The sequence below is a fragment of the Perca fluviatilis genome, chromosome 10 (genome assembly GCF_010015445.1).
Source record: "Perca fluviatilis chromosome 10, GENO_Pfluv_1.0, whole genome shotgun sequence".
NCBI classification, from domain to species: domain Eukaryota; kingdom Metazoa; phylum Chordata; class Actinopteri; order Perciformes; family Percidae; genus Perca; species Perca fluviatilis.
In genome coordinates this window covers 16,950,043-16,964,884 of record NC_053121.1, presented here as the reverse complement: position 1 = coordinate 16,964,884, position 14,842 = coordinate 16,950,043, and the positions used below count along the sequence as shown (strand labels likewise).

The 14,842-nt window shown below is 41.1% G+C and overlaps 2 protein-coding genes across 5 annotated transcripts; one reads left to right on the top strand and one right to left on the bottom strand.

Moving 5' to 3' along the window:
* The first annotated feature begins 1,348 nt into the window (after positions 1-1,348).
* Positions 1,349-7,242, top strand: rab9b (RAB9B, member RAS oncogene family). 2 transcript variants are annotated; one of them, XM_039812710.1, is made up of 2 exons: positions 1,349-1,478; positions 3,134-7,242. In XM_039812710.1, the coding sequence occupies exon 2, from the start codon at positions 3,191-3,193 to the stop codon at positions 3,800-3,802; it is 612 nt and encodes a 203-aa protein (XP_039668644.1). In that variant the 5' UTR covers positions 1,349-1,478; positions 3,134-3,190; the 3' UTR covers positions 3,803-7,242. The 2 variants fall into 2 exon arrangements, with proteins under 2 accessions (XP_039668644.1, XP_039668645.1); XM_039812711.1 differs by lacking the exon at positions 1,349-1,478 and adding an exon at positions 2,690-3,042.
* Positions 7,243-7,474: 232 nt separating this feature from the next.
* plp1a (proteolipid protein 1a) lies at positions 7,475-13,873 on the bottom strand. 3 transcript variants are annotated; one of them, XR_005640376.1, is made up of 8 exons: positions 13,617-13,873; positions 11,395-11,581; positions 11,105-11,261; positions 10,602-10,770; positions 10,284-10,357; positions 10,111-10,176; positions 7,896-8,145; positions 7,475-7,656 (listed from the first exon to the last, which is right to left on the bottom strand). XR_005640376.1 is itself a non-coding variant. In XM_039812708.1 (7 exons), the coding sequence occupies exons 1-7, from the start codon at positions 13,618-13,620 to the stop codon at positions 7,981-7,983; spliced, it is 822 nt and encodes a 273-aa protein (XP_039668642.1). In that variant the 5' UTR covers positions 13,621-13,873; the 3' UTR covers positions 7,475-7,980. The 3 variants fall into 3 exon arrangements, 2 of the variants coding, with proteins under 2 accessions (XP_039668642.1, XP_039668643.1); XM_039812708.1 differs by having other exon boundaries at positions 7,475-8,145; XM_039812709.1 differs by lacking the exons at positions 7,475-7,656; positions 7,896-8,145 and adding an exon at positions 8,305-9,702 and having other exon boundaries at positions 13,617-13,868.
* Between the last annotated feature and the right edge of the window lie 969 nt (positions 13,874-14,842).

Below are 14,842 nucleotides of genomic sequence, written 5' to 3'. Positions count from 1 at the left end.
ACTAAATTATGTAAAACGATAACTTAAAAAAAAAAGAGTCGTTATTTTCGTATCACAGGTCGTATATTAAAAAGAGGTGTATGTAGGTAATTGCAGGTATACCTTTGTCAAATCTTTAATGCTCTAAAGGGAACTATTGAAATGTATTATCCTCTGCTTTAAACATTGGTGTGAATCTTACTTCATTAAAAGTACAGAAGTATCAAGAGAAAAATTTACTTAAAGTAGGCTACCAAAATTAAAATACTTTATATGAGCTCCATTGGTTGTATATTATTCATACGATTGCATTAAAGTTTAGGTAGAATTGATGTACTTTATATACTGTTTTGTTATAAATAAGCTGTTAAAAGTAAGAAGTTAATTTGCCTCAAGTCTTATGAGTTCTCTATTTACGTTGCTGTCATTTTAAGACTCTCAGCTGGTAACCGCTATGTCGCGTGAGCGGTAGTTAGGAAGTAAACGAACGCTACAAACTAACGGTTCAGTGATTCATGGTTGTAGTGTAGCAAGCCAACTACAGCTACATTTGCCTACATTTATGCCTAGAGTAGCATTGTTGGTATGTATTCATTCACTGTTTTTTAAACAATTACATAGGTTCATAGATCATTAGTTTGATGTAAGTGTTATTTTGTGTTAAGTCTATATTACAAATGTCCGTGATCGCGTGGCTTTGGTGCTGTGACTAGCGTTGCATGGTTGCTAGGCAACTATAAGTCACTGGACAGGCTACACTCGTATGAATGAACGTAATATTGTTTACATGTAAAAATATCTTTGCACAGCATAATCACTATCAGTTTAATAGTTATGAATTATATTGTGTAACGGTAGAAAGGAAATATTTGAATTGATTAAATTACATTCTGAACAGAGGCTATATAGTATGTTAAAAGCTAGCATAGAATTGATTAGTCTGTTTTTGTATGTTACAGTTTCACACTTTCCTTGAAACGTCAATAAACCTGTGGACGTGGGAACGACTGTCTTCTTCAGAGTCTTGATGTTAGGAGAGAGTTTAGCTGGCTTTCAGTGTATAGAGCAATACCGAAGACGGCATATATACCATTGAGTTTTTTAATGTATAACAATACATCATCCATAATCTTAATCTGCAAAGTGACTACAGTAATTAAAAAAAGGACAATATTTCCCTCTAAAATGTAGTTTATTAATATAAATATATCAGAACAGATATAAATAGCGCAGAACAGAAAAAAATACTCAAGTGAAGTACACGTCAGGATGTGCAAAATACATCTGTACAGTACACCCATGGGTGTATTAAGAGAACACCTCACAGAGAAGAGAGACTGATGTTTATCGAAAGTGAACTTTACGGGCTTTGGGACCTTGGCTCGTCTGGGCGGTGTGCACGAGCAGCTTCTCGACGGGGACGCGCACGTCACGACACTCATCTCAGTCAGATGTAGGGGAGGAGGGCAGACCACGAAATATTAACTATTAGGAACAGGGTGAGTGAAAACACAAGTTTGTTTTTCTTCTATTTGTATTAGATTAATTCAATTGTAGATACATCACCTCACTGCAACAGTTTTGTTGCTTTTAAAAAATTGTTTATAGTCGCACACTGAGGCTAACGATTAGCCTGACGGGATAGAATGTCAACAAGCCACCACACTAGCCGGGATAGCTTGTTAGTTGGCTGGGATGCAGCCGCTACACAACAGTGTTATTGTCTGCTGCAATATAGTTTTTCAAAAGCCTTTTCAATTACCCGTTTCGGTTCCTAGCTAGTTAACTTCTGCTCTGAAGCACATTCGCTGAGACCATCGACGAAGCAGTTTTATTAGAGTTTTTAGCTGCTGTCACAGTTGCCAACAGTAGCATTTGTTTGTGGTCGTGTCAGCTCATGATCCTGACTCGCCCCTGTTGTTGTGGCGTAGGACTCCAACACTGCACCTGTTATATGTCATAAAACTGATGTATTGAAATTATGTAGTATAATGTTCATGTCCCACGCTATAGCTGGCAAGCATATAGCTAGATATGTAGGGCTGGGTATCGTTCAAAAATCTTCGATTCCTGTAACGTTACCGTAAATCCAATACCGGTTCCTGAACGATACTTTTTTCGATACCAATTTTATAAAATCCATTTTAACAAAAAGAAATAACATTACACATTAAGGTAAAAAAAAAAATCTTTTATTTGTTAGCTCCTTTATACATATGTGACGCACACTGTAGTCAAGCCTCTCAAAATACAACAACACACAAAGTGAGCCCTTTCCTAGGATGGTGAAAGCATGACCCACCCAACTCTGCTTCTGATTGGCTAGTACTCGTTGCCTTTGTTGGTTGGATTGGTTAGGTTTAGGCATGAGGGGAGTGATATTTCGTGCATGACTCTACAATGTGTAGGCAGCCAATCACCAGCATTATCAAATATTATAAGCATGCTGCATGCTTATTGGCTCACTAACGCTGATGAGATTTACTTAGTATTATACTTAAGTATTGGAATTCGGTATTGAATGACATTTTTCTATACTCGATACTATGGAGGTGATTTGGTCCGTGCGTAAAGGATCAAATATTGGTACCCAGCCCTATACGTGGGTAGGTTATCATGAGTCAGTATTACTGTGTAGAGTTGGGTCAGTGTCTGTTTTTACTGGTCTGGTCCGGTGTACCAAATTAAACCGGTTTGATTGTAAACCGGTTGAACCGGCATTTGTCACTATGACATAATCTGGCAAATTAAAAACTAGCCTACATTAGAAAAAGTTTACACCGACCCAAGCCTATATAATAGTGTGTCTTGTAGTAAACAACAAGGCTGTAGTCTTTCAGCTCAAAGCTCCAACCAGAGACCTTTGGTAGATATCTCGGTCCTTCACCCCTGTCATTCATCCCTGAAACTAGTCAACCATTACACATCTCCCTTTCATTTGCTGTCAATAAGGTTCATTTTAGGTTAAATGCAAATGTTGCTAAAACAGCAGTCTTTTCCCCTAGGTATTTAGACTGAATCATCAGCGAAGTCAAGCCCACAGACTGTGTGGCTGAGAATTCAGTATGTTTCATTTCCTATTCCCCAATAGTGATTCGCATTTCCCTTTAAATGTGTAGTAAATATCTATTTTTGCATTTCTTCCTCTTTCTAGGTTAAATTGACCCTGGTCTGCCACGTGGTGTGGAGGCCTTGCTGGGTGGGAGGAAACATGATGAGCGGGAAGAGCCTGCTCCTGAAGGTGATCCTGCTGGGCGACGGTGGAGTGGGCAAGTCCTCCCTAATGAACCGCTATGTCACAGACCGCTTTGACTCCCAGTCCTTTCACACCATCGGCGTGGAGTTCCTAAACCGGGACCTGGAGGTGGATGGGCGCTTGGTCACTCTTCAGATCTGGGACACAGCAGGCCAGGAGCGCTTTAAGTCCCTGCGCACACCTTTCTACCGAGGCGCCGACTGTTGCCTGCTCACATTTGCTGTAAACGACCTGCAAAGCTTCCAGAATCTCGGCTGCTGGAAGAAGGAGTTCATGTACTACTCGGATGTTAAAGACCCTGAGCGGTTCCCTTTTGTGGTGCTGGGCAATAAGGTAGACATGGAGCGGAGGGAGGTGGGGGAGGACGAGGCACGGGCCTGGTGTGAAGAGAACGGCTGCTGCCCTTACTTTGAGACAAGTGCTAAGGATGACACTAATGTCACAGCTGCATTCGAGGCAGCTGTCAGGGAGGTTCTGGCTGCTGAGGACCAGATTGACCATACACTACTGAGTAGTACTATCGATCTCCATGGCAACCGCAAAACCTCTCGCACGTCTTGCTGCTGATTGGTCAGGTGGGAATCCACCTTGTCTTAATTTATTTGTCTGGAACCTGCCCATGGCAGTTTTGAGAGCCAGTAGAGATATTGTTAATGGTACACATACTGTAGGTACAAGGTATTGAGTACAGTGTCCCCTAAACATAATGTGGATAAGATGCAGCTGCCCTGAGGGCTGTGTAAATGATTCAGCTGAATTATTGCTCTAACCAAGGTACAGGCACACTGTAACAGGCACACTCATCCTTTGTACTATGTCTGCTTTCAGTATTGTTGCACAAACACATTTTCACCCAGCGTCAGCTTTGTCTGCCTATGCAGGGGTTGTATCAAATTGTGCTTTCAGAGCATTTATTTTAATTCAAATGATTCAAATGTTACACCATACAGTGGATGAGAGCAACCAGTCCTCTCTTGAAGAGCACACTCTACACAAGAGCACACTTTGGCACATCAACATATAGTTGTTCTTGTAACTGCTCAACAGTTCGTCCATGAGCGGATTTTTTCTGGGTTTTAAATGGACTTTGAATACAACATCACATTTTCTTGTTATCAGATCCTTCAGCAAAAGTGGAGAGCTAATGTATTTTCTGGACACAATCCATGCAGATCTTATGCATGAGAAGCCCCAACATCAGCATGATGACCAATATGATTTGAGGTACGAGGAACTTAAAATACTGCTGCTTTAAAAAGCAGGATGACAGTGTTTGTCTTCAGTGGGAAGGGAACTGTAAACTTTCATTTCACAGCTCTGCCTGTAAGCTTTGGGTACACGCTAATGTGGTGCCCTTATTCATTTGTCTATTATATGTATTACCACTGCACTACTGTGTAGCTAGATGTGGCAGGTGTACGAGCTAGGCATTATTAGATCATTTTTATTTCCCATGATTTATGTACATGGGCCTGTTTCAGTGTTTCTCGAAGTTAAAACGTAATACTGCTTTTGCTGCTGTTGTTGATAAACCGCTGTTTATTTTTCTGTGAAGCAGATCCGTTTGTGTTTTTTACGGACGTGTATTCTGTTCGATCAAGGGCTGATTTCAGTCTGTTTTCCTGATGTATAGAGGAGGTTGTAATTATTAGAATCGACAATTTTCATAATTATGGCATGTTTGTAATCTCGTGCCTGCCTTGTTGATTGCGCGTCTGGCCTCAACATTCCAGTCCTTTAACCTATTCTGAAGGTCTCCTGTGCTTTCCTGATATATCAGTCAAGTCAATTTATTTATACAGCACAATTAAAGCCACCTTAGGCTGAACAAAGTGCTGTACAAAGTTATATTATGTTATAAAAACAAAGGAAGACAATAAAAATATAGACACAATGAACATCATACAAACAACACACTTCTATACAAATGTCCCTAAACTAAATCATACGCCAAAGAATAAAAATGTGTTTTAAGACGAGACTTAAAGATCTCGGCAGTAGAGGAGGACCTAATATGAATGGGAAGTTTGTTCCAGAGTCTCGGGGCCACAACGGAGAAGGCATGATCACTCTTTGTTTTCATCAGAGACTGTGGAATAGCTAAAAGGAACTGATTAGACGATCTTAGGTTCCTGGAGGAGTGATGCAGGGTAAGAAGATCAGCAATATATAAAGGGGCCAATCCATGTAATGCCTTAAAAACAAGTAACATTACCTTAAAATCGAGGCGACCGGTAACCAGTAAGGAGAAGCCAATATCGGGGAGATATGATCCCTCCTTCTGGTACCAGTCAACAATCTAGCAGCCGCATTCTGGACAAGCTGCAGGCGTGATAAAGATGATTGGCAAATCCCAGAATACAAGGAATTGCAGTAGTCAATACGAGACGAAATAAGAATATGAACAACAATCTCCAAGTCCTTACGACAGAGGAAGGATTTTAGTTTAGCAATAGTCCTGAGATGAAAAAAAGCTACATTTGACAACAGAACTAATTTGCTTGTCAAATTTTAATGCTGGGTCAAAGATGAAACCTAGATTTCTGGCAAAAGGGCAAACACTTAAGGCTAAAGTCCCCAAATCTTTTGAAAGTTCGTCAACTGAATTTGGGGGGCCAAATGCCTTGTGCTGTCTGTCTGGTCATTCTAGGTCTCAGCTGAATGTGAAATAGCCTGAACACAAGGATAGGGTCATTACTACTCATGCGTTGTGCACACATTAGTATCACCTCTTCTGTACATTCTTAACAGTATTGAGTGAAACGTATAACTAAATATTCTGACAACTTAATGTTTACTCGTTTTCAGCTGGATGGTACTTTACTTTTATTTAAATGTTTTTAAATACAGGCTCCCTTTGGTTTTACTGCTATCGGAGGGCATTGTTTTTGCCTGTATGGTTTGAAAAAATAATGTGCTGATATTCAATGCTTCAAACTAAGTTTAACATGGTCAAAAATCATTCACATCAGGATTTTGATTGCTGCTGAAACATTATATTGTGCTGTCTACTCAAACAACCAAACCTGTTGCATAAATGAGATGAATTGTTTTCATCTTCTGAATGCACAGTCACCATGGTTCTTATTATAATGCATGTTCTCATACCCGTTTTTCTGTTTTGTTGGAGGTCTCGTGTATTCTCTCAGCCTGAGATTTGCCTTTTAAGTCAATAATTGCATCATATTTCAATGTGTGCAGACTAATGGTGAACATTGCAGGAGCCTCACTGTGAAAGTATCTAATCAGGTACAGTCATATTTACTTATTACATGGTTCTTTGGTTTAATGTAGGCTTAAAATGAACAGCTTGTTCATATGATTACTGTAAAGGTATGTTGAGTACTAGTACTCACCGCAATATGAGAGAAACTTTATTAACTGTTTACGGAGTAGGGCATTGTAACAAAATCAAGCTTGTAGCCTACATTACGTCAAAGCAAAAATAAGGGCTGTTAGCTTATGTGTCAGTGTTAATGTTTTCTGGATTAAACTGAATACTTTTGTTTCTTTACTGTACTATTTCAGTTTTGATCCGTTCAGATAATGTAGCCTATCACAGTGTTTATCTGAGAATCAGAGGGTACTTTGAATATATAAACTGGTAGCATAACCCTACAGGATGTTGCTCTCATGTCATATCACTGCAACCCTGTCTTGTCAGTATTTTTTCTTTTTAATGTCGCTGTAATATTTAAGAATGTGAAAACGTATTTCTTTGGGCTGTCCATATTAATGGCTTATGTAAATTGCAAAGGGCATCATTTTATATTAATGTACAAAATGACACTGAACGTCTGTCTCACCCTCAGTGCTCAACCCATAAGTGTGATTAAAGCTGTGTGAAAGACTGTTCATCTTGATTACGTGTTGATCTATTGGACAACTTCCCTTAACTCCTCTTTTTGCACTACAGAGGATAAGACTGGTTGTGCCAACATGCTGGCAAAGCGACAAATACTCTCCAGTGCTTGGCTACAAATAAAACATGCGACATACCAAATGGAGGCACTATCTTGTCTGTGGTGTTTGTGCTCATGCCTTGAAAATTCATTAAATAAATTGCCTTAAAAATGACAAACTATTTTTAAAACTAAAATAGGTCACTCAGATTATTCGGAATACCTCAGCTCTCCACCTTTTAGCAGTCTTTTCATCATCAGGAAAAAAAAAGCCTGAATATTAGCAGTAATAAGCAGCAGTGTTTAAACAAAGCATTACTACATTTTTCAGCACAAATGGAGTAAAACAGGTCTTGAATTTTAATCCCCAAACACACCTTGTTTGAATTTCATCACACGAAAGCTTAAATGTCATTGAATGACCAAGTATGTGTGGGAACCCAGGCCACAGTGAACATTGTTTATTCCCTCTTCATTAAAAAGGAAATCAAGCATGCACCGCATACTGGAAAAACAGACCTGGGCAGAAAATAAAAAAAAAATAAATCATGTCTGCCGTTCAAACTAAATGTCTGACTTAAGGAAATATACAGAAAGTATAGATTCTAGAGACACTGGTCAAATGCAGAACATTATAGGAGATGCACACAACATATTGAACTGTCATGGCTCCCAACTGCATTTGTACCATTTTACGACTTTATACACTAGCCTATATTTTAATGAAAGCATCAAAATAATGAAGGGAATAAATTTACCAAGTACTATAAAGTTGTACACTTCACAAAACAACAATTGTGATGGTCATCATGAAAAGCTCCTGCTGCGAAACCAGAGACGCTGTCACGAGATGTCAGATGTGTCTGAAGGGTATGGACAACCCAGTGTCCCCCCTCTGTCACTCTGCAACCTTCCAAACAGGTCAAAGACTCTCCTCTCCTCTTTTGTCCTGTGCATCAGCTTCCTCAGGTACACCTGGTTCACAGCCAAGTGCAGAGAACAGTGCACCTGTGGACACAAGAGGAGAGAATACAAAACACCTTGGCCCCTAGTTATGGCAGAAAGCCAAGGATGGAGCGCCAGTTAAACACTGTGACACTACACCACCAGACACCGCACTTCCACACAGGCTACAGACCAAAGGTTTTCAGAGGCACTCTGCACAAATACTTCAAAAGAATATTCTTTTTATTATCAAATTTTACCAACACACAAAAAAAAAATAAAAATCAAACAGCCAGCTGCCATTTGACAAATCCACCACTTAGAGCTGGGTAAAGCTTACACCAAATGGAATAATCTACCTATTATGCTGCAAAGGCGTTTGTTAGTAATACCCAAAGTGTAAAAGTGGTAGTAAATTCAGCTACGGTAAGTAAAAAGATGTGTTATACAATAACTACAACAAAATTCCTAAAGAATAAGAGACAAAACAAAGCTGTCCTATCTCTATAAAAGTACCTCAGTCATGCATTAACAGCAGGGGGGAGTCGCACCTCAACAATGTGTTTGAAGTCTAATAATACGAGGTCACTCGATAAGTTAGCACCTAGTGCTTTTGCCATCTCAAAATTATGAGAAATGATTTTAGACCTTTCTAGATCAAAACTAAACAAGTATGTCCCTTTGTCAGAAAGAAACTATTCAAAAATACATTTTAAATTCCTTCAGTCCCCCTCACTCTGTCTGACTCCATCACTTCAATTATTGAGAGGGAGGTGGGGGTCATGCAGCAGCATGTGGATGGTGTGGGTGTGTGTGGTTGCTGTCCCAGAAGAGCTGCATTGAGGCTTTAGAGAGGTCTAACCCTCTCTTTGTCTGGACGAACCTCTCCCTTGACATGTAATATAACCCTTAGCAGAGACCTGTAGCGCCGGTGGCCCCAACAACTGGCTCCTTATTGGCTAGCTTTTAAAACAGGCATGACTGCATTGTTGAGGCTTTTCTCCAGCCCGTGAGAAAAGTCCTGAGGTCAGCGTGAGACTGCAAATGCGTGCTTGTCTGCCACCATGGCAACCAGATGTGAAGGATGGCAGCCATGGTAACCTATAATCCCTATTCTCTGCAACAGCTGCATTCTAGCAGCACATGCGTCGCAGATTGGTGGTTATTTCTTACATATGTTAATTTATTAGTGCTGGGTTATTTGTATTTTGAGTGCGACGGGAAGCAGAAAAGAATTTTAGACACGAACGTCAGCAAGCAACAAGAGGAATAATTTACAAATATTTTGGTGACATGGCATAGGAAATACTGATTAAGACTCACTGCATGTATATGCAGCAGACGCACCTCACACATAAAAAATAAAACAATAATACTCTTTCCATCAAGAGAAGTAAAAATACAAAGACAACATTTTTAAGAGTCCATGACCAGAGGTGGTTCTGTGCAGATGATGTGGGAGGAGAGAATTGTTGCAGTCCCTTTAAATCCCCATGTTGGTGGTGAAGTAGTGATAGAGCAGACAGGAAGCTGGTGAGCCTAACACCGTGCACCTATGCCCTTTCTCCCCAGATACCGAAGAACCGCAAAGTTATAGGTGGTTGACACAGTATAGGTCAGCTATGGAAGGACAAGCAGAGACAGGGAGTGTCAGAAAACAAGTAAAGAGGAGAAAAATCCACAAGAAACTCTAGAAATAAGAAAGAAATTATGATTAACTGCTAATGGCATTCATTTGATAACAGATACCATCTGTATAACAGCTTCTGTAATGGAGCATGAGAGTATAATGGGTGCACCATTTGCCTGGCTGGAAAACCACCAGACATTACAGCACTATTATGATGTTTGTGTCAGCTGAGAAAGAGGAACAGAGAGCAATAGTACAAAAATCATCAGTCATGGAGGCCTAAGATGCCTCACCGCCTACACTTTGAGCGTCACTAAGTCACATGAGCCATATAACGCTATTGTACCCCACTGTGGAAGCGCAGCCAAATTGGCCCCGGCTGAAGCATAATCACTCACCAGAGCCAAGAGAGTGATGCCTGCACCGGCGAAGGCAGCAATGTAGAGGTCATAGGTCATTCGGTACTAAAAGGAAATAAGAGATTTGCATTAGTGGTGATGACATGGGTCTTCAGTTCATGTCAGGTAAATAGAACATGACTGCAGAGTGGCATTTATTCCCTGGTTCTTACCTCTCTGGTCTTGCAAACAGTGGACAGAGTCATACCACAAGCTTTCCCTGGCACTGCATTCCATGGCAGGAGCCCTGTTAAAAATCAAATTTCTTTATTCACTTCTATCTTTTAAGCAGAGAGACAATCCAAGGATAAAAATGGCACTATTCTATATTTTTCTCATTGTCCACAAATCATATGAAAAGACCAAATGCAACAATGTTTTTTGTTCATTTTTAATACTTTTTGACTTCCCATATTGGGCTTTTCATGGAATTTGTTGATATGATTATCGAGAGAGCCTCATTTGTTGCCATTAAAAAGGTGTTGTGTTACCGTATTGTCTTGCATCAACACAAAGCTGGTTGATACTCGCTGGGGTCTCGGTCAGAACATCAATGGTGTGGCAGGTGGCATCCATGTTATAGAAGAAGTAGACAGGCAGGGCGGAGAAGGCAAACACCAACAGCCACAGCACAGCCAGTATGTATGTCATCACAATAAACTGTACGAGGAGGGAGCAGAATAAACACAATAAACTGATGCACGTAATCTGAGAGCGTATATATGAGCAGTGATTCAGATAGTGACCACGTTTACTTTTTCTCTGATTAGCTTTACTTATTATCTCACTCTCGGTTCTCTTCCTCTTCTACCAACCACTCAAGCCCCCCCCTCCACTGCTCAAACACACACTGTATGCTTATCTTTGCATGTCCCCAAAGATTTTTAGCAGCTTTAAGATTTTCGGCTCAGCACCCACCAGGGAGTGATATGTGTATTAATCCCATCCAATCTTTCCAATCCCCCTTTACTTGTCCCACTCCGGGCCCTCTCACCGAGGAGCTGAGGCAGCGGCCACACATGGTGCTCCTGAACTCTCCAAAGGTTTGCTTGGCAGCGCTTGTGGTGTAGAAGCCCTCGGCCAACAGCACGATGCAGTAGAGGAAGAAAAAGGAGGCCAAACCATAGATGACATACTGGAAATATTGGATGCTGAGAAGAAAAAAAAGAAAAACTCAGGGTTACAAAGAACCTAAACCTTCTGAATAGACACTAAATCCAGAGAAATCCCATCACAAGGTTAAAAAGATGTCACTAACGATGGAAGCTTAAATGTACCACTCACATGTAGGCGAGGGTGATGTAGTCCTGAAGGTTACGGGCAAAGTAAGTCTCGATGAGTCTCTCTGTCTCTGTGAGTGCCTGGTGCCCACAACCGCAGAAGAGGGCAATGCCAGAGAAACACAGCAGTGTGGCGACCAGAGAGCAGTATGGCACCCCACCCAAACAGCGCATACAGCAGTCATAGCAACCTGTTAGTCAAGACGCAGCACCATGAAAGTCAGGGCACATAATTAACTGATGCAATATGACAGACAGGCTTTGATCCAATGTAAAAAGTGAGCCTAAGCCCAGTACAATGTAGGGTAGGTGTTTTCTTGTAAAACATAAGACAGTCAAGGAAAAAATAGAATTTAATTTGTGCTGCTCGAAACTAGGGTTGCAACTGATACCATTTTCATTATTGATTAAATCAATAATTAATTTAGTCTGTCAAAAATAGTGGTTAAATGTCAACCGCAGTTTCTCAGAGCCCAAGTCGACGTCTTTGAAAGTCTTGATTTGTCCTACCAAAACGGGCCACTACCCCAAAGAGAGGCTTGATAACCAATGATATTGGTGAAATTAATTGTCTGTCGACCCGCAATAATTCAATCAATATTTTTCTGTTATGCTGGATGAGTCACAGAACTTCCTGTCAATAGTTTCCATAGTGATGGTTGGATTATCCAGAGCAGGAGGAACTCAGGCATTTTTTTATGGTGTGAACATCATGCGGAATTCAATTGAATTGGGCTGGAGGCAGAAATCTTAGAGATCTCAAAACCTGGGCACAAAAAAACTGAAACTATCTGCATACCTAGATAACAACTAGAGGTAAATAAGGTTTCATTTAAAAGCTGAGCCTAGCCGAAGCAGTTTACACTTTCATTCCCTTATACTTGGCAAAGCTGTGCATTCTGCCGAATAGTCATGTGCTGTTTGAATGGATGCCAAAGGGCCAAGGGCATGGGGATGTGTCTGCTCTGACCCCGGCTCGCACCCTGACTCCATTCACAACCCAACATGGAGAGTGTGAGAAAAGGGGGAGGAAGGAGAAGAGAAACAAAGTGAAAGAGAGAGAGAGGCTGCTTTTGTGACTGCAGAGACAACAGTCTTTGTCTCGCACCATCATGGGGGTACAAGAGCCACCAATGTCAAGCAAACAAAGGCCAGAGGAACCTCTATGCTTGACACACACACACACACACACACACACACACACACACACACACACACACACACACACACACACACACACACACACACACACACACACACACACACACACCCTTCTGGGGAGACATGGGAACAAGACAGTGATAGTGGGGAGCTGTCTGTGCTGGAAGAGGATGGAAAAAGCAAATCTATAAAACAAACAATGCAACTGTGTGCATGTGTGCCATTACACGCTTGCAAGCGTGCATCCACACAGACACACGCACAATGGAAGCAGACAGACTGGTTGGTACCATTACAGTAAACACAGATGGCAGGAGGGGCAAATAGATAGCTCTTTAATTGAACACATCTACATGGCTGTGTGTAGTGTGAGAGAGAGGCAAACTACTGTCATTCAGATGGCATAGTTTTACTGTGGCATGGAAGAGGGAGTTTTAAAAGATAAACTGTGAGAAACTAGCAAATAACAGACAGATTGTTGCAGTGTTGTTCCATTAGGTGGGAAAGAGCTGCATTAAAGTAGGTCACAAAGGATTCTGGTCACCGCAAGTAGACTACAAGTAGCTAAACAGCATCAGAACTTTAAACATCAGTCCAACCAATATTAGCCCACACGCCTTGAGATACACCTTGTACCAATTAACTAATTAATGACATCACCAGCCCGAACAAAGAGCGGAAGCCCTCTGAACCAAGCTGCCCACAGTCTCTGTGACTCAAATGAAAATACACACCTCGTTTGGTACAAAATGCAAAGCTGAGGCCAAGTTCGGCTTTTTAAAATAAAATTTAGAACGATTACGACCGAAAGCAAATGCGACAAGGCTCCTCTGAAAGTAGCCCTGCCATCTCGAGCATGAAATAAATCTCATGATATCAGTGGAACATCAGCCGGCGAGTAGCCGACCTCTAAAGTGACAAAAAAAAAAAACATTGAAAACTTCTGATGCCCTTTCAAGGTCCCATTCATATCGGCGTGCAATCACATGAAAATAAAATGCAGATTTGATAATGTGACGTATTCTATAGGCTAAAAAGCTATAATAAGTGGCTGGAGTTTCTTACCCATGTCTGGAAGGATGCGTTCAGGACTTGTTGGCTACTGCTGCCTGCACTGCAGCTGGTCCGCTGATGATATGCGCAACTGGTCTCCGGCCCCCGTATATCAACCTCAACTCGCTTTCTGTTCCCCCCCAACAATGGACAGACCCGCTGATGACTGCAAGTGCAATCTTAGAGAAACAATGTCGCTTTTCAATGAACTTCAAGGCGGAGAATAATGAGGAGGTCAAGGTTCTTACGCGCCTCAGTTTATTGTTGACGCATAGAGAGAGCAACTTGCAACTTCTTATGCAAATACAGAAGAGGGAACGTTTCTCTCTCTCTCTCTCTCTCTTTCTCTCTCTCTCTCTCTCTCCCCCCCCACCATATTAACAAACCTTTCCTCCTCTGTGAGTTGGCCATCACACTTCCAGGGGATAGAGTCACTGGTTCTTCAAGGCCTTCTGCTTTAAAAGCCCATGGCAAGATTTTCAGCCTGATAAACCAAACCGTGGATCATGCAGATGGTCTATGGGAATGATGAGACGCTGTTTGTCCATGAACAGTATAGGTGATTTGTCTGAAGTTACACCAACAATACGAGCCTGTGGACGGTCAGGTGATCCTTTTTACACTTAAGAAATTAATCAGATACTACCAGTTTGACTGCAGTGTTTGAGATACAGTAATGCACATAGAAAGATCCCAGCTGGCAAAACCGATATGCGCTTTATCCTTTATCTCTTAAATAGGTCTATTTAGTCCTGGAATGTTCCTTTTTTTTATTTATTGTTTTAAAGCAAAGCTTGAAGTGGCATTCACAGACCATGATTATGTGGATTACTCAAGTCAGATAATGCCATTTAAGCCATTTAATTTGTAGTTGAGGGGCAATGATGGGTATTTCCCAGCATCACAACATCAAGTTTCTTTGATAAGAAAAACATCACTGTTATTTTAATTAGACTGGATTGTTATGTCATTTGTGATCATAAAACCCCTGATCTGTTTCTCAGAAATAATCGTTTTTCTTTTGGCCACGTCAGATCATGCAACCCCATAACCCCAAAAACTGAATTTGATTAAGATGAGATGAGCAGAGCAGAATGCAACAGGGAAGTATTACTGATCTCAGCTGACCTGACTGTGACTGAGTGAGAGACTGTCCTCTGATTCATCTACACCCTCTGGCAAAATACCAGAACTAAAGAGCCAGATTTGGCTTCACCTGCGTCCAGTAGATGGCAGGC

Excerpts from the sequence above, each read along its gene's own strand:
- rab9b (XM_039812710.1), top strand. The coding sequence starts at position 3,191 with ATGATGAGCGGGAAGAGCCTGCTCCTGAAGGTGATCCTGCTGGGCGAC.
- plp1a (XM_039812708.1), bottom strand. Across the intron at positions 11,262-11,394 it reads TACATCACCCTCGCCTACAT|CATCCAATATTTCCAGTATG; the intron begins GTGAGTGGTACA and ends TTTTCTTCTCAG. Across the intron at positions 10,177-10,283 it reads CTGTTTGCAAGACCAGAGAG|TACCGAATGACCTATGACCT; the intron begins GTAAGAACCAGG and ends ATTTCCTTTTAG.